Source organism: Pseudorca crassidens, chromosome 9, assembly GCF_039906515.1.
Source record: "Pseudorca crassidens isolate mPseCra1 chromosome 9, mPseCra1.hap1, whole genome shotgun sequence".
In the NCBI taxonomy this organism is placed as follows: domain Eukaryota; kingdom Metazoa; phylum Chordata; class Mammalia; order Artiodactyla; family Delphinidae; genus Pseudorca; species Pseudorca crassidens.
In genome coordinates this window covers 16,715,488-16,733,486 of record NC_090304.1, presented here as the reverse complement: position 1 = coordinate 16,733,486, position 17,999 = coordinate 16,715,488, and the positions used below count along the sequence as shown (strand labels likewise).

Genomic DNA, 17,999 nt, shown 5'->3' with positions numbered 1-17,999 from the left:
TTCACCACCATAGAAAAAAATAGAATTTCCAAATCGCATACATGAGCTTTAATACCTGTTCCAATGTGCAGAAGAATTATCCTGTGTTGTCTTTTGTTTGTTTGTTTTGTTTTTTGTTTTTTTGTTGTTGTTGTTGTTGTTTGCAGTACGCGGGCCTCTCACTGCTGTGGCCTCTCCGGTTGCGGAGCACAGGCTCCAGACGCGCAGGCCCAGCAGCCATGTCTCACGGGCCCAGCTGCTCCGCGGCACGTGGGATCTTCCCGGACCGGGGCACGAACCCGTGTCCCCTGCATCAGCAGGCGGACTCTCGACCACTGCACCACCAGGGAAGCCCCTGTGTTGTCTTTATAATGTTTCTGTATTTATAGCATCTACGTACTATTTACCTAAATCTTATCTCGTTTTATAACTTGTTTCTTGCCTGTGGTTTTAGTCTGTGTTCTTCCACCCAAATTTCTGTAGATTTATAGCTTGTAGCTTAAAGCAATTTTACATGGAGTTCAGATTTTGAAGGAAAAGAAATCCTGCATTTTGCTGCCCTCCTGTGGACTATCCAACACATTCTACCTGCAGTTAAGGACCTGCTTTATCACATTCTTGATGAGAATTAGTGAAGATACCTGCTTTACAAAAAAAGAAAGAGGGCTTCCCTGGTGACGCAGTGGTTGAGAGTCCGCCTGCCAATGCAGGGGACACGGGTTTGTGCCCCGGTCTGGGAGGATCCCACGTGCCGCGGAGCGGCTGGGCCCGTGAGCCATGGCCGCTGAGCCTGTGCATCCGGAACCTGTGCTCCGCAGCGGGAGAGGCCACAATAGTGAGAGGCCCACGTACCGCAAAAAAAAAAGAAAGAAAATACAGTCTGAAAGACACAGTTTTTAATAGCATTTTTAATATGCTACTAGTTAGCTTACCTCCATTTATTTTTGTTGGAAGAATGAAAACTGGTTAACTTTCTACAGGCTCAGAATCCTGTAGGTGCAGGTGCATCCTGCAACAAAGCTAGATGTACCTCTCTATATGTAATATGTATAAATTTTTATACTTCTTTACTTAAAGGGCTTTAATTATTGGTTAACAAACAATCCTTTGATAAGCATCTATATGACGGTGAGAGAAGGGATAAGAAAAGTGCCTTTTTTATGAACCTAGAAGCAAAAGTTATGATTTACTCAAGTCACAGAGTCAGTCATTGGTAGCACAGAGACTGAAATCTGAGTCCTCTGTCTTCTAAGGCCAGTGTGGCTCTCATGCGTAATTCTTTTATTCTCAAGCCATAAACTATTCCACTGCCAAGACTGAAAGAATTCATATTTGTAGATTCTTGAGTCATTTTATGAAAGTAGTATAATCGCTGCACTTCGTATATCATCCCTCAAAAGAGATACATACATCCCTATATAAAACATGCCTCTGAACTGTATGATGGGGGACAGTCATAATAAACCCTAAAAGCACACCTAAAATGGTCCCTTTCAGTTTAGCGTGTCACTTTGATCTCTTCTGTATTTGCATCATTAGATTGCTGTAAAGCATTGGATTTTACACAGAAGATCTGGTAGCCGTACTTGTAATATTCACTCAGTAGGTAATATTTGTCTTTTGGGATTCCCAGCATTTTGGTTTCATGAGCAAAATGGTTACCTTTTGTTTTCATAAGAAGTTAAGACATTTAGGCAGGTTTTGTTAACCAGTGGTTTTACACTTCAGCCTCCGAAAGACATTTAATATATATATAAATACTTCTTGGTTTTTAACATGAATTTTTTGTCCAGCATGCAAAAAAAATTGTTTTCTTTTGAGGAATGAGCCTGTTGGCCCCTGCTTAAGGTCTTTCTACAGTTGTCCTCCAGTCATTATAGATTGTTAACCTGGCCAAATAATATTTAAGAAAAATGAAATTTGATAGTGGATATAACCTTCTAAAGCAATAGAGTATTTGTTTTCTTTCAAGCAAAGGGACCTGAGTATGGCTTATTTATTCATTCATTTATTCAACTAATGTCTACTATTCTAGGAACTAGAAACCAAACAAGCAAGCAAAAAACTCCAAGTCTTACGGAGCTCCATTCTAGTAAAGAGAAACAGAGCAGATGATAAACATACGAAAGAAGTTATTTAGTATGTTAGCAAATAAGTGCTCTGGGGAAAAATAAATAGAGCAGGAGGGTTGGTGTGATATTTAAATTGGATTGTTAAGGGAGGCCCCATTGAGAAAGTGACACTTGAGCAAAGATTTGAAGGAGGTAAAGGGTTGGACCATGCAGACATACAGCATAAGAGCATTTCAGGCAGAGAAAGTAGTTGTTGCAAAAGCTTATGCAAGGAGAGCTTTTCTGTGGTTTGGTGGTGTTGGAGGAAATGAAAGCACAGACGAACGGGAGGAGGGTAGAACCGCATCTTTACTGCCTTGCAGACCATTCTAATAATTTGGGCTTTTATTCTAAGAGAAAGATGTATGATTTGGAAGGTTTTGAGCATTAGAGGAAAATTATCTGATTTACGTTTTAACAGGATTCTTCTGGCTGCTCTGTTGAAGATAGATTGTAGTCAGGTAATGGCACAAGCAGGAAGACCAGTTAGGATGCTGTTGCAAAAATGTAGGTGGGGCTTCCCTGGTGGCGCAGTGGTTGAGAGTCCGCCTGCCGAGGCAGGGGACACGGGTTCGTGCCCCGGTCTGGGAAGATCCCACATGCCGCGGAGCGGCTGGGCCCGTGAGCCATGGCCGCTGAGCCTGCGCGTCCGGAGCCTGTGCTCTGCAACGGGAGAGGCCACAACAGTGAGAGGCCCGCATAACACACACACACACACACAAAAACATGTAGGTGAAGGATGATGTTGCCTTGGACCAGTGGGGTGAGAGGGGAGAAGGTGAGAAGTGATCATCATATTTGGGGTATATTTTTGAAGGTGGAACCAATAAGACACTACCAGAGGAAGTATGGGAAATGAAAGAAGCAGGGGTCAGGGTGACTCCTAAATATGGGACCTAATCAACTAGGTGCTATTTAATGAGATTTTTAATAACCAGTGGTGCTATTTAATGAGAGAAAGTCTGAGGAAGGAACAGATTTAGGGAGAAAAACAAGTTTTAAACAAGTTTCAGTTGCCTTCTAAATGTTTAAGTGATGGTATTGGGTAGGCAGTTGGGTATATATGAATGTCATTATGGTCAAGGAAGAGCCCCAGGCTAGAGATGAAAATTTGTGAACCATGGACATATGAATGTCTTTTAAAAATCACAAAATTGGATGAACTTACCTCAGTGATTAGTATAAAAAGAAAAGAGGTCAGCGATTAATTACTAGGGCATTCCAGTCAACATTTAGTGATTGGGAAGAGGAAGAACATTACAGGAGTAGCCAGTAAGACAGTAGGGAAACCAGGCAAGTGTTCTGTTCCAGAAGCCAAGCGAAGAAAGTGTTCCAAGGAGTGGTCAGTTATATCGTTATTCTTATGCTACGTGGATATATCCTAAGCTTGAGTTGGATGAGGACAGAGAATAAAGCATCGGATTTCTGAACATGGAGGTTGTTGGCAGTCTTCTAAAAGTTTGTATTAAATGGCTTGTGAAGTAGGTGAAGTGGAGATGGCCAGCAGCTCTTTCAAGGAGTTTTGCTGTAGTGAGGAGCAGAAAAATGGGATTGTAGTTGTGGGGGAATGTGGGATCGAAGATATTTGGTTTTGGCTTTATTGTTCTAAAAATAAGAGGTATTGCAGTGTGTTCCTGTAGGAAATATCCAGTAAAGAGGAGGAAACTGAGGATGCAGAAAAAATTGTAGAAGCAAAACTCTTGAATAAACAGAAGGGGATGGGCTCCAAGGCACAAGTGTAGTGTAGAGGTTGTCCTTGAATAGGAGAAGGTACAATTTATAGGTATAGATGTAGGTATGTTGGTGCGACTTTTGATTACTTCTCAGTGAAGTAAGAGGCCAGTTGTCAGATGAGTGTGAAGAGGGGCAGAGGAGGTTAGAAATACAATGAGAGAGGAAGGGCTGAAAACAATGGACTCAGAAGGTGAATTGAATAGAGAGGTTTCTAATTTTGGTAACTGGATCATGTCAATGTCATTAATTTAGAGAAGGAATATGGAAAAGAAATTACCTATGCCTTCATGTGTGGCTGGAAAATAAGTTCAGTGATAGACATGTTCATACAGAGATGCCACTGGTTCCCTCAGATTGTTCAGGGTGAGAAGAAAAGTCCTAGAATGGAATCTTAGAAAATACTAGCATTTAAGGAGCAGAGGCAGTGAAAGTGAGTAAAGAGAGGTATTGGGAGAACCAAGAGGGAGCTGGGTCTTGAAGGTCAGAAGAACAGAGAGTTTGAGAAGGAAAAAGAAATCAACAGTAGCATGTCCTATATTGGTTCCTAAAGTAGGGTACAAATATCACCAGAGGCACACAAGCTTCTAGGTGGTACTTAGAGTAACATTTTTTGATTTTAGTATTTGTGGCTTATTCTAATGGGCATTAGAAGAAATAAATAACCAGCACATCAAATCTGTAATTCATGAAAAGTGGTACTGATTTTCCCTTTTAACATAAATTAATGTAAGATTACACAGTGACTCCATTTAAAGAAGAACATTGCATAAATAATGGTACTGGTACCTATGGGAAAATCACGACAGTAGTGGACGAATGAATAGTGTGGGAAGCTCTGGGTTTAACAGTTTAGAAAATCATTTGGTGACCTCATTTCATCAAAAGTATTTTCTGTAAAATGGGGAAATATCTATACTAAAACAAGAATAAATTTTAGGAAAATAGAACTATTAAAGTGAGCTCTCTATGTATAGTTGAATTACTTTTAGAGTTTCTGGCATAGATTCTAAACTATATAACTTTTGTTTCATCCTGTCACTGTGTAACTAAAATAACCTTAAAGCAAATAGTTAATGATACCAGGAATCATTCTTTAGATAATATATAATAGGACACAAATAAGGAAGACTTTAAAAAAATCCACTTATTAGAAACATGAAAAAGTAATTTGTGTTTGGAATAAAATAGTAGAAAACTTTGGCAGCTGAGTGAAGAAGTAAGGCATTTATTAGGCCCAGCATGTAATACACACGGAGCAAGTGGTTTTATTCTGTCTCTGGGACTCTTGGAACTGATTCACTGCAGCTTGGTTGTGATGCTGCAAGAGGACTGTGTCCAAGGGCAGCAACTAAGCAGTCACTCTAGATATTTGAGTAGCACTTCTTGAAGTCAGCTAGGAGGTTAGCACTGCAGCTTGTTACTCAGTTATGGAATTCTTTTGTTCATTACCTTAAAAAGAAGAAGTTGCAAATTTATAATCTGAGTTACAGAGCTTAACACTTCAGGTGTGCGAATGGTCTTTGCCAGTGTTAGGGTTACTATCTTGAGTCTCCAGTAGGAAGTGAGTTATACTTTTGAGTTTGTAAATTAAGATCATGGTTCTGCTTCCTTTATGCTCTGTATGTAGTGCGGGACACCCACTGGAAGGCATCGTTAATCATATTTTGTGAACACTTACCTACAGATAGGGTTGGAAAGTTATACTGAGACATCTTTCTTTGTGTGTAGGCGCCATTCTGCGTCAGGAACTTACTGTGGTTTCCTGCATTCACATCACTGAGGTCACAGTGATTGTACACACCAGCAAGAAAAATGAAGGATGAGCAAGATGGGGTCTGTTTTATCTAGCCCCCACTAATTATTGAGCAAGATATTTTAAATATGGTTTGTCACTGCAGTAGTACATGTCTCCTGATAGGAACTGAAGGGGGCTAACTTCTAGTTATAAATACTTTGTGTGTAGTAAGTTAGGCAAGTTCATTGGATGCTATCTTTTTACATCTTCAGTTTCCATTCATTGTTGCAGATGTTTTTGGAGATATTTCAGTTTGTGATGTTAAGCTTTGCTATCTCATATAGCAAGCATTTGCATGACTCCTTCCCATTCAAAAAGATTATTCTAATTGGCAGAACTCTCCCTCCCTCCCTCCCTCCCTCCCTCCCTCTCTCCCTCCCTCCCTCTCTCCCTCTCTCCCTCTCTCCCTCTCTCTCTCTCTCTCTCTCCCCCTCTCTCCCTCTCTCTCTCTCTCTCTCTCCCTCTCTCCCTCTCTCTCTCTCTCCCTCTCTCCCTCTCTCTCTCTCTCTCTCTCTCTCTTTCTCTCTCTCTCTCTCTCACACACACACACACACACACACACACACACAAATCCATGGTACATTAGAGTGGGCTCTTTTTTAAGTGACCTATGCCTCAGAAAATTCTTTACGTGCACTGCAAACCAACTAGTTGAAATGAATTCCCAGTTTTGGAGTTCTTGTTTGAAACAGTGAGTACCAGCAGTTCCCTGGCAGTCCAGTGGTTAGGACGTGGTGCTTTCATTGCCGTGGGCCCAGCTTCAGTCCCTGGTCAGGGATCTAAAATCCCACAAGCTGCAAGGTGCAGCCAAAATAAACGGAAAACAAACCAAGAAAATAGGGGCTTCCCTGGTGGTGCAGTGGTTAAGAATCCGCCTGCCAATGCAGGGGACACGGGTTCGATCCCAGGTCCAGGACGATCCCACATACCCCAGAGCAAATAAGCCTATGCACCACAACTACTGAGCCTGCGCTCTAGAGCCAGTGATCCACAACTACTGAGCCCGTGTGCCACAACTACTGAAGCCCACACCCCTAGAGCCCATGCTCTGCAACAAGAGAAGCTACCGCAGTGAGAAGCCCGTGCACCTCAACGAAAGAGTAGCCCCTGCTCGCCGCAACTAAAAGCCCGCACGCAGCAATGAAGACCCAACTTAGCCAAAAGTAAATAAGTAAGATAAATTTATTAAAGAAAAACAAAAAACAGTGAGCACCAAGTATTTCAACCCTTTTACAGATTTAATCATTGAATGATTTTTTTTTAAAACTCAGTTCCATGGGCTGATGGAAATAAAGCAGTTGAGCCTGATAATCAGTAGAAAAGAGCATTAGTGAGATTTAAAATACATATGGCTGAGGATACCTGGCATGTATCTGTGTGTCCGTGTATATGCTGGTTTTGGGTTTTCCCCCCCTTTTTTCTTTCAGTGTTGGTTGTTACAATAGTCGGATTTATTTCATACTAAACTATTGTGATCTTTGACCAAGAAAATCTCAGTAGTCTGTTACTTTTTCTTAACCACCAAAGTTTATTTAGTTAGGATCTTGAAAATACAGGAGAAATTTAAATCATATTTCATAGCTGTTGAAAAGAACACAGCTTCGGATTTCTCTTCTCATTTAGTTTGTTTTTATTGATATAACAACAAATCTAAATTTGCCATTCAAAATTTGCCACTCTGAAAGCAGTTTAACTGCTTTAGCTGTCAGGCATTACTTAATAACCCAGTCAAATCACAAATATCTAAAATGATAATTATTTTAAAAAATAATAAAACAAGCATATCAAATTTCAGGAGAAGGAACTAGAGGTCAGTAGCAGCTCATAGGGTATGTGGTGTTGATCAAGTCTTCTGAGTCCTGGTATACCTGTAGTAATATAGCCAATTTCCCTTGATGATGTGAAATACAGCTAGAGGAAAACCTAACATGAACAAAACAATTCACCACCTCCCTCACCGTACACTGCCTAAGTACCATAAATGTTAAAAACTGGGAGAGAGCAAGAAACCATGTTATTTATTACGTGCAAAGTGGCCACTGAGGTGAATGCCTCCAGGCAACTTTGGTGATATAAAGCAAAAGGAAACAGTATGATACTATCATTTATTTTTCTATGCTTTTCACTTGATTTAGTGCACTGATAATATGTACTTAGATTTAGGTAGATATACTCAAATCAAAGTTCCTGTCTTAATCCCAAACCCCTAAAGTGGGTCTGATATCAGGCAGCTAGGGAACTTTCTTACTGAAAGCCACAAGGCCTTGCTCAAAACGTTCTGTGGTAGAGGGACTTCAGTGGCCTTTTTTGTTAACCTTTGTTTAAATATCATACTTATTACCCAACCAGTGTAAAGGACAATGCCTAACCCTCTTTGTCCTCATATCTAAGTCCTATGAGATATTACTGGGCTCAAGTCCTTAACAATCATGGAATAACTAGGCTCTTGTGTTCTCATTTAAAGGTACTGTTCTTATAATCCACTTAGTCTGAGGAGTAAAAAAGACCAAGTAGCCTTTGACGTTTTATTAGCCTTGGCCTTGCATTAGGAAATTGCATTTAGGAAAAAGCGCAAGCCTAATGGCAGTAAATGCTTCTGATGGAAGGTCCCTTCCCCATTATGCATATCTCTGGGCCTCCATTTATAGTTTGAGGAGGGGGAGCAGAGTTAAATCTATTGATTTTTCTACCAGATTTTTTTCCTTGACATCAGCAGGTGACCAATCACTTGCAGCAAGAGAAAGGAGAGGTAAATATAAACTCCAGAGGTTGTGAGTAGCTAGGAAATCTAAGCCCTCCCCTGTTGCCTCATCCCAACCCTCTGTTTATAGGCTTATTCTAGGTATTAAGAATTGAATGAAGCCAACTCACTGCAAGAATATGTGGTTGATGCGAATAGACATGCTTAATTTAAGCTCACTGACCACATAAGGACTTTAATATCATTCTGTCTTTTGCAAAGTCAATGGAAATTATACCAAACCATGACATATGATGATGCTATTGTGGAATACTTGTTTTCTTTACCACATACACCCTGCTTTCCTGGTTCCTTGTGTCGGCTTATATTGTTTTCAGTAGCTCTTCCCCATAACCCTCCCTCCTGCCCTCCCCCCACACAAAAATTCTAATCTTGCCCATCCTTCAAGGCCCACTTCTGCTATATGCCTTACTGATCCCTTAATTATAAGTAATGCATAACCAGTCATGCCACCTGCGCCTCTCCTTCAGCTCCTGTGACTTGCCATTACAGTTACTTGTGTACAAGACACTACTCTCCTACAGGACTTCTCTAGCTCATTGAGAGCAGGGACCAATCCTTTTTTTCATCTTCATACCATGGCCCACTATGCATTCCACACCATCCTCCCAATATTTAGCCCATAGAATGTACTTAAACTGCAAATTAGCTAATGGCATTTCAGGTTTGAACTACTGAAAATACTTAGTAATAGAGGGTAATTAACTCATACCCACCCACTGTTTATCCAGAATGCTTTATACCAGACCCCCACTCAACATACATATATAGATATAGATCTTCTTTTGAGGTCTGCAGCTCCCGCACAATAGGAGGGGGAATAGAAAAGGAATTATCTCATTTGTGTCCACTAGAAGATGACACATCTAATAGATAGCCTGTATTTTCTCCTGTCTGCTCTGTTTTTAATGAAAGTTACAAATGTCCTTGTTGACCCTCATTGAAAAACTGACATTTATGGGTAAATCAGTAAGTGTGAGAATCTATTGGATTTGTTTCCCCAACATTCTTGCTTGAAACAAATTTCCCTAGGCTGAAGTAAGATATTTAAATTTAATAATAACAATAACAATAATAACAAAATATTCAACAGCAGCTATGGCAGTTAATTTTCTTTCTTTCTCAATATTGTTTCTACATGAGAAAATCTTTCCTAGTAAAACTTCCAGTAAATGTTTAAATTCCCTTGTTTAGACATCTAGCCCGATCTTTCACATTTCTGGAGGAAGTTACAGCTGTGGAGAGCTTGAATTCCATCACTGGAGTCATGTCTTCCACAGTCTCCATGTCATGGTGTCTGTGTCTCAACTGGTGCTGACTCTGCTCCCTGTGCTTTAGTCACTTAAGTGATGGCCACGTGGCAAGACAAAGAGGCCAGATTTATTGGTGGTTCTCTTTTTTCTTCTCTAAAAGAAGGCAGGGAGTACAGGTCTATAGAAACCAATGCACCTCTGAACTCTTGGGCAAATCACATTCCCCCACCATGTGTGAAGAGAGTGTTACCCAGGATAGAATTTAACTCTAGAATATGTAGTAAAAGGGAATCAATCCCTCTCTCTCTCTCTCCCTCCCCCTCTCTCTCTTTTCTTTTGAGGTCACACACTTTTCTTTCTTAGTTTTTCCTTTTTAAGCTCACTTGTGGCTCATTCACCTCACCGTGAGGGAACACCTGTATAATCCTGAGGTTGCTGATTTCAAGTCTTTAATATGGTGTTTTCTGTCTGGCATTGCCGTACTTTTAAGGTCAGCCAGTACATAACCATTACTTTTAAACCTCCTGCAAAGAATTCCATTCAGCACTAATTGCTGAATGAGAACAAGTCTGAGCCGTTACTTCCGTCAAAATGATTTCTCTCGTCTAAGTGGAGGACGGCACAGGACAGAGGAAGTGAGGCAGTTTCCCTTGTCTCAGGTGCAGCCATCAGCAACCTCGGTTCGCCTAGATTCAAGGAGTTCTGTATGTTTATGTTCACCGTGGTTTCAGCAATAGTGTTTCCTACAGCTCCTCTTACTGTAGGACAGTAGCTTCTCTCTCCATTTCAGATAAAGAACCTAGACACAGAGAAGGGAATTGATTTGCCAAGGTTCATATGGTAAGGCTGCAGCTAAGGCAGGATTTAAATTCATACCATGGAATCCTCCTCTTAGAACAAGGTCTACAAGACTTTGTCACAGCCCGTGGAGGTGGAAATCATAAAGGAATCTGTTCCCAGTGAGGTTTCTTACTGCTTCACGTATACCTATTTCTCTGTGTAGTACCAGGCCCCACATGCCACCCACAGTTAAAGTTTCCTCGTAATAATTTAAAGCAATCTTGCATAACAATGGTGCACAACTGAAAGATACACTTTTGTTCACTTCACAATTTATATTACTATTTTTCCTAAAAGATACATATCCTACTAGAGAAATAAATATGAAATTAGTTGCTTGGCTCTTACAAAGTTCTGAGGCCTCTCAATTTTGTGGCATTCCTTTCTTATAACTAACCCTAAAGGATTCCTAACCCAACCAGGAATTTCTTACCAACTTATGAGATTCAGAAGAGAAGAATTCTTAAAAAAAGAAGAGAATAATTCTTTTTAACAAGTAAGTGGTTACCCAACTCCAGTTAGAAAATAAATATTCTTCTAGGACCTTTGTAAACAGGGTTTATATGAGAAGATAGGAGATTTCTTTAACCTTAGTCACGGTAGGAGTTCCTGAGAACTTAGTTTACTCTGAAAATCTGTTTAGCCACAGAATAATTGTGCCTTTCTCCCTTAGGAGACTTATGCTTTGACAAGGTATATTAAATATTTAGTTGTTTTCCAGAACACCCTTGTAGGGGAGGTTAATATTAATAACCCAACTTATGCAGTCAATACTCTAACCACAGAAAAGGATGTTGATATGTCTAAGATCTCATAGCAGTTCCAGAATCAGAAATACCCTCTTTGGAGTTTCATGCTCAGTTGGTTTTGCCTTGTACTCTCTTACCTCTAAGAAAAATCAGACTGCCAGGATTTGAATTGCTAAATGCTTTGCAAGCAAGTATAGAGCATTAAGCAGAGAAAAGTGTTTCCATTTTCACCTGGAACCTTGTTGTCTAAGGCATTTCATTTAAATCATGTAGTTCCCAAAACAACAACAACAACAACATACCTCTCAAGGTTAGTCCAAGCCATAGAATCTCCTCATTTTTGCATTAACAAAAAATAATAGCCTTATGCACGGAAGATGACTTTTTACTTTTTAGGTGTCTTTCCATTTTTCCTTCTCCATTTTCTTGTGTTTCTTTAATAAGAACATCATCTCTGCCTTTGCTGGGAAGACAAGCAATATTTTTCTACATAGGCAACTTTTTTTTAGTTCCCCTTTGAGCTAGAGTAGACCTATACTATACGTGCTTTTTTTTTTTTTTTGCGGTACGCGGGCCTCTCACTGTTGTGGCCTCTCCCGTTGCGGAGCACAGGCTCCAACGTGCAGGCTCAGCGGCCATGGCTCACGGGCCCAGCCGCTCCGCGGCATGTGGGATCTTCCCGGACCGGGGCGCAAACCCGTGTCCCCTGCATCGGCAGGCGGACTCTCAACCACTGCGCCACCAGGGAAGCCCTGGACCTGTACTATAGTCCAAAGAATAGAAACTTATTTTTTCTGAAATTCTTCAGTTCTCCCTCAGGCAACTGGAAGGAGTAATTCAAAAATTAGGCAGTATGACTTTCTATGATTAGCCTAGATAATCATGGAAATCACACCAGAATGCTAAACCAGTCTCTTTTTAACTGTCAGCCTAAGAAAATTCATATTAATAGTTCTCATTTTAAAGCATGTAGTTTTTACATGATCATTTTGACCCTGTCTATTTCCAAGAAATATCCTAACATAAACTTCTTATGCTTCCTTTAATTCCCCCAGTTCTCCCTGATCCCCTTTCCTGCCCTCTCCCTCAGAGGTATTGGCCCCAATTTCCTGAGCTGGAGGGCAAGACATTCTTAGAATGCAGAAGGCTTGCTTCAAGAGGGTGTCTGGGCTTGAGGTCATGCAAGAGGACTAATTTTAGCTTCCGGATCTTATGCACATCGTATCTTATAAGTTACCTATGAAGCATTTTAAAATATTGCAGACATTTTAAAAGATGAAACCAATTAAATTTTTATAATAGAAAGGGTGGGAGAGAAAAATAAGAGATGGCAAGGGTTGGAGGAGGAAATCAACTGCAGGAAACACAGCTAGAATTTCACTGGGTTCCAGTGTTAAAGGTTTATCTTTTTGCTTTACTTGACCTGTGTCAAGATAAAAAATGCTTTAGAGGCAAATTCACCAAAGCTGAAGGCAGAGAGGATATTCACTAGGAAAACATGTTTAAAATTATCAGTATCATTGTCAGCTTTTTTTCCTCTCTGCTTTTAATAGTCATGCTTATTTATTTCCCAATTCAGAATTGCCTCTGAAAAGCATGCTGTTCTTCATAGTGAATTTTAGTCGGTCGGGTGTGTAGAGTAGTTGTTGTCATTGCTCTGTTTTATTTTAATGCTCTTATGCTTGGTTTCCCCGTACTTAATTGCACGTACTAGGTGGTGAAGACAGAATTAGAGGCAAATCGGCAACCTCTGTCCTCTCAGGAGAATCTGGAGAAAGAAAGCAACTACCATTGCTCATGGCTTCTTTTCTTAGCCCTCCAGGGCCCACACACTCCACACCTTCCGTCTCTGTCAAATCGTACTTCTTGTTGTCTCCCAAACACAAATGAGAATTCCTGTTCCTATTGCTTTGCTCAACACATTATTCCTCCCTGCCTAGAATGCCACCTTCTCTACTTTTTCTACTAAAGAGGTAGTATTGACTAGGGGAAAGCCAAGAAGCTTTGTGGTAAAATAGAATTAATTCAAATCCCAGATCTACCACTTACTTATTGTTTGACCATAGGCAAGTTACTTAGTTTCACTGATAATCAGTTTCCTTATCTGTGAAATTAATAATATTTCACAAGGTGTGTTTGAGGAGTAAGTGGAAGAAAAAATACAGAAGTACTCAATAAATATTGATTCCCTTCCTTGTAATTCCCCCTTTTGAAGTTCTGTGTTTTTAAGTCCTACGTATTCTTCAAAATTCAAGTTCTACCTACTCAAAACTTATTCTCTGAAGCACTTACTTGGCACAGTAGACTACGTCATTATTGTTTGTTGTCTTGCGTTCATTGTCTTGTAAGCTTCCTGAGAGCTAAAGCTTCTGACATAGCCTTGTTGAAAATGGTAGCCTCAGATGTGTGATAGTGTATAACTGGAAAACGGTAGCCTCAGATGTGTGGTAGTATAGAACTGGAAAATGGGAAGTAAATCCCTAAGTAGGCAGTCCCCTTTCTCTCACCTAGGAAGTTGGGAAAGGTTTTGAGTCCATTGTGTTTTCTTGGCACAATAAGGAAAATGGCCTGAGAAATGCTTTCCAAAATTATGGAATCTGAAAGGGAGTCATCAGATCCAGAAAGAGACTTCTTGTATTTCCATTGCCGCAGAGACAGCCTGATTGGGTACATACATCTCTTTGGGGCAACATTCTCTTAAAAAATAAAAAAAACTTGTAGAGAATGTTTGGACGTTTTGATAAAGAAGGAAAGTTACTTTTACACTCTTACCCAGAGAATTGTCCTATAATGTGAATGTAGGCTTCCACTGAACATGCACCTTCAGTAGCAACGCACATGGAACATGAGGAGACCTGTTCAGCCAGCCAGATTCCCACTGCAGCATACACAACAGCCTAGTAACACATTCTCCTACCCAGAGAACGTCCATCAGGTGGAGCTGGGTAGTGGCTCTTTATCCCTGTTAACATACAATCCCCAATAAGGTCGAAGCTCTTCGACTCCTGGGCAAAACTGTAGCAAAAGGTCATGCTCACCATACATATCAGAAGGTATCACAGAGTGCTATGATTACATTCAAGATGTGACATTTTATGCTTAGGTAAATCTTTATTACATGATCAGAACTTGTGTTTCAAAAGAAAAAAACAGGCACCTGTGTGATCTGACAGTCTTAAATGTGGATTCTCTGCCACCACTATCCCCCTCTAAGTCCTTGGTTTTTAATTTATAGTCCTTTACCTTTTGGTATATCTTTCATTTTAAACTATGATGCAAGAATGGTATATTTTTCAGCTATAATTCATCTATCTCCAGACTTATTCAGGTACTAATCTGTCATTTCTCACCTTCAAAAGGCAAATAGAAGGAAAACCACTTTTTTATGATGTTTCTGACTTTCAGAGAAGTGTTTCACAATCATTCATTATGAATGGAAGGAGATCTTGGGACTTGAACTTTGTTGTTACAGTTTTTTCCCCAAATACTTAAAATAGCCTAACAGGTGAAACTTGAACTTCAGTGCAAAACCTTGAATCACAATTATGGTCTGCCTTTGGGCACTCCACCTCACTGATTTGTGCATGTTCTGCTGGAGAAAAACCGACAGTCACCTTTTTGCTCTTCTTGATAGTTGGGGACCTTGAGCTATGGGACTACACAAGAGAGGTTTCTAATGTGCTCTATCTGTGTCTCTTGTCATTGAGGTAATTGTCATGCGAAAACCCTGGACAACAGCCATGACAAACAGAAATATTTTGACAACTCACAGTCACTGGATGCTGCTGAAGAAGAGCCCTCTGAGACAGGAACAGAGGAAGACCCTGTGCTCTCTGTTGAGAATTCAGGGAGGGACTCAGATGTCCTTAGACTTGAAAGTAAGTTGATTTGACCTGAGCTGTGCTTCTGGAGTAAAATCAACTCTCAGACTTGAAGCTTAGGCTTTCTCTACTCTCAAGCGTTTGTTCTTTCTTTTAACAGTCACTTACTATATTGTAGATCATGAAGGTGACCCTCAAGATTGGGAGGCAGAAGGCAAGCTATAAAGTGAAAATGCTCTGCACACTTCTTTCTGTTTTCTCCACCTCAACATCTTCATTTGCTAGAACAAATTTGATTTATGTACTAGTCTTTCTTCTTAATGTCATTAGTCTATTGAGTAAGTCATTGGAAAAAAAAGCAAGTTGTATTTATACTAACCCAATAAAATTTAAAGATTTGAAATAACGGGCATGCCTACCAGGCCCTTTCCTAAAATTCCATTTTATGACCACATTTTGAGCTATGCTGTTCTAAAAAGTTTTAAGATTATCAATTTATAATTGCCAAAATGAGTGACTTCTATTTTTTGTTTGTTTGTTTTTTTGCGGTACACGGGCCTCTCACTGTCATGGCCTCTTCCATTGCGGAGCACAGGCTCCGGACGCGCAGGCTCAGCAGCCATGGCTCACGGCCCTAGCCGGCATGTGGGATCTTCCCGGACCGGGGCACGAACCCATGTCCCCTGCATCGGCAGGTGGACTCTCAACCACTGTGCCACCAGGGAAGCCCAGTGACTTCTTTTAAGTACTCATCCTGCTTAACCTCTTTTCTGCCTTTGGAACTGTGCACGACTCCTTGCTTGAAACTTTCTCCTTCTTCTCCTCTTGGCTTCTGGGATATCACTTGTTCTTGGTTCTTTTCCTTGTCCTCAGAATATCTTTCTTCAATTTCATTCACTTATTCTTTACTTTGCCCTTTATTTTTTTTACCCAGGATCTTAACCTTGGTCTTCTTTTCTTAGTCCTCCATGTGTTATCTCTTGGTGTTTCAGATACTTTGGAGTATACCAATGACTCTAAATCTGTATTTTCAGCTAAGACATTCTTTGTGACTCCAGATCTTATTTCTACCTTTTTAGTGGTCTCTTTATCTGGACGTGCCACAGCCATTTCAAACTTAACATATCTAAAATTGAACTTGTCTTCGTTTTGCCCTACTTCCTGAACTGTTTCTAGTTCCTATATTCCTGCTCCCTGTTAATGGCACAACTCATCCAGTCATCACTATGTCCAATCAATCCCTAAGACCTGTTAAATATATCATCTCTTCATCTAATCTATTATTTGTGGCACTGTCTGAATTTAGACTTTCTTCATTTCTGCCAGGGCTGTTGTAGTAGGTTCACGATTGGCTTCCCTATATCTAGTCCTTTACTTCAGTCTATGTATGGAGAGTGCGAGAGAGGCAGGGGTTGTGTATGTGTGTAGGGGAGAAAAAGAGAGATAATACATAGAAATTGGTATACAATTTAAAAAGCAGAAACAACCCCTGTTACCACTTTCTTGTGTGTCCAAAGAGTTGTTTCTGAAATCAGACCTGATCTGGTAAGTTGCCTACGTTTGAAGTTTTCAGTAGCTGTTACCTATCGGAAGAGTCCAAATGTCTTAATGTGGGATATGAGGCAATTTAGCCCTTGATTCTGTCTCCAGCTGAACTGTACCATCTACTAGTACTCTGCATAGCAGGAAGTACAGACCTTTCACTATTTCCCTCACGTGCCATGCTGCTTTGAGCCTCCGTGTCTTTGCATAGGCTGAGAAGGACCCCTGCATGTTCTGTGCTTTTTATAGACAACTCCCATGCATCTCCAAGATCCAGCTCAAATGTCATCTCCTCTGTGAAGCATTCACAAAGGTCTCCAAGCATTTAGTTGCTCCATTTGCTGTCTTGTTCCTACTTTTTGTCAAGGCATATTTTATACAATATTAATTGCTTGTATGTCTTATGTTGCATCAGACTGTGAGCTTCTTATATATTGTGTCCTTTATAACGTTATATTCCTGTGTATAGTAAATATTTGTTAGAGTAATGAAATGTGTCCTTTGCCCTCCTGTGTAGATTGGATTAACATATTTAGCAATTACAAAATTTTGTGTTTCCTTCTAAGTGGTATTGTGTATGAAAAACAATGTCTAAGAGAAGCAAGCTAGACCTCAAAGGAGGAAGTTGTGACCTTCACTTTTGCAGGTTTAGGGAATTAGTTTCATCAGTTCTACCAGAAATCATTGGGCTTTAAGGAAATTAATTTTCCATTTACCAACTCAAAAGAAATTGACTTTTAAACCAGATGGCCACTTTGTTCATTCACAGTGGGTCTACTCCTCTCTAGTGCCTGGCAGCCTCATGTCTCTTACTGACATCAGGTACCCACACAACCAAATGAACATCATAAGGGAGGCTGATACTGAGTAATGTTAAGGGGTTTTCGGGTTTTTTGGTTTGGTTTTTTTTTTTTTGGCCACGCCACGGGGCATGCGGGATCTTAGCTCCTCGACCAGGGATCAGACCCATGGCCCCTGCAGTGGAAGCATGGAGTCTTAACCACTGAACCACCAGGGAAGTCCTGGGGTATTTTTTTCAGTTTACAGAAACTTCCTATTCCAATACAACTCCTTAATGAGTGGAATACTCATGGCTACCATATTAGAGTCTTTTCCTACGACAATTCAGAATAAAACCCAACCAAAATCTTATTCTTTGTCTCTTCATTTTCCAAATACATCATTGCTTGAGGCAGATAACCTAGTGTTTAAGTTTCTTTAGTTTCATGTTTCCCACATAGTTCCATTCCATCCCCATACTGGGAACACTGAATGGTTGCCCTGGCTAGGGCTAGGTGTTTGCCAAGTCCCTTCAACATTATGCAAATTGTCTCTTAGGGTGCATTCCTTTTCACATTGCTAATTTAATTATAGTATAATGATGACTCTTACTAGTTTTACTCTTAGCTACTAA

At 40.3% G+C, this 17,999-nt stretch overlaps 1 protein-coding gene across 2 annotated transcripts in view; it reads left to right on the top strand.

Annotated features, from left to right (window-relative positions):
- The window catches only part of TTC17 (tetratricopeptide repeat domain 17), a 155,215-nt gene that overhangs the window by 78,868 nt on the left and 58,348 nt on the right, over nt 1-17,999 (top strand). The window contains exon 17 of one of the 2 annotated variants that reach the window (XM_067749342.1): nt 14,930-15,100. The exons of the other annotated variant lie outside the window; for it this stretch is intronic. Within the exon in view, the coding sequence (XP_067605443.1) occupies nt 14,930-15,100 (171 nt within the window). The remainder of the gene's footprint in view (nt 1-14,929; nt 15,101-17,999) is intronic. 2 annotated transcript variants of the gene reach the window in all.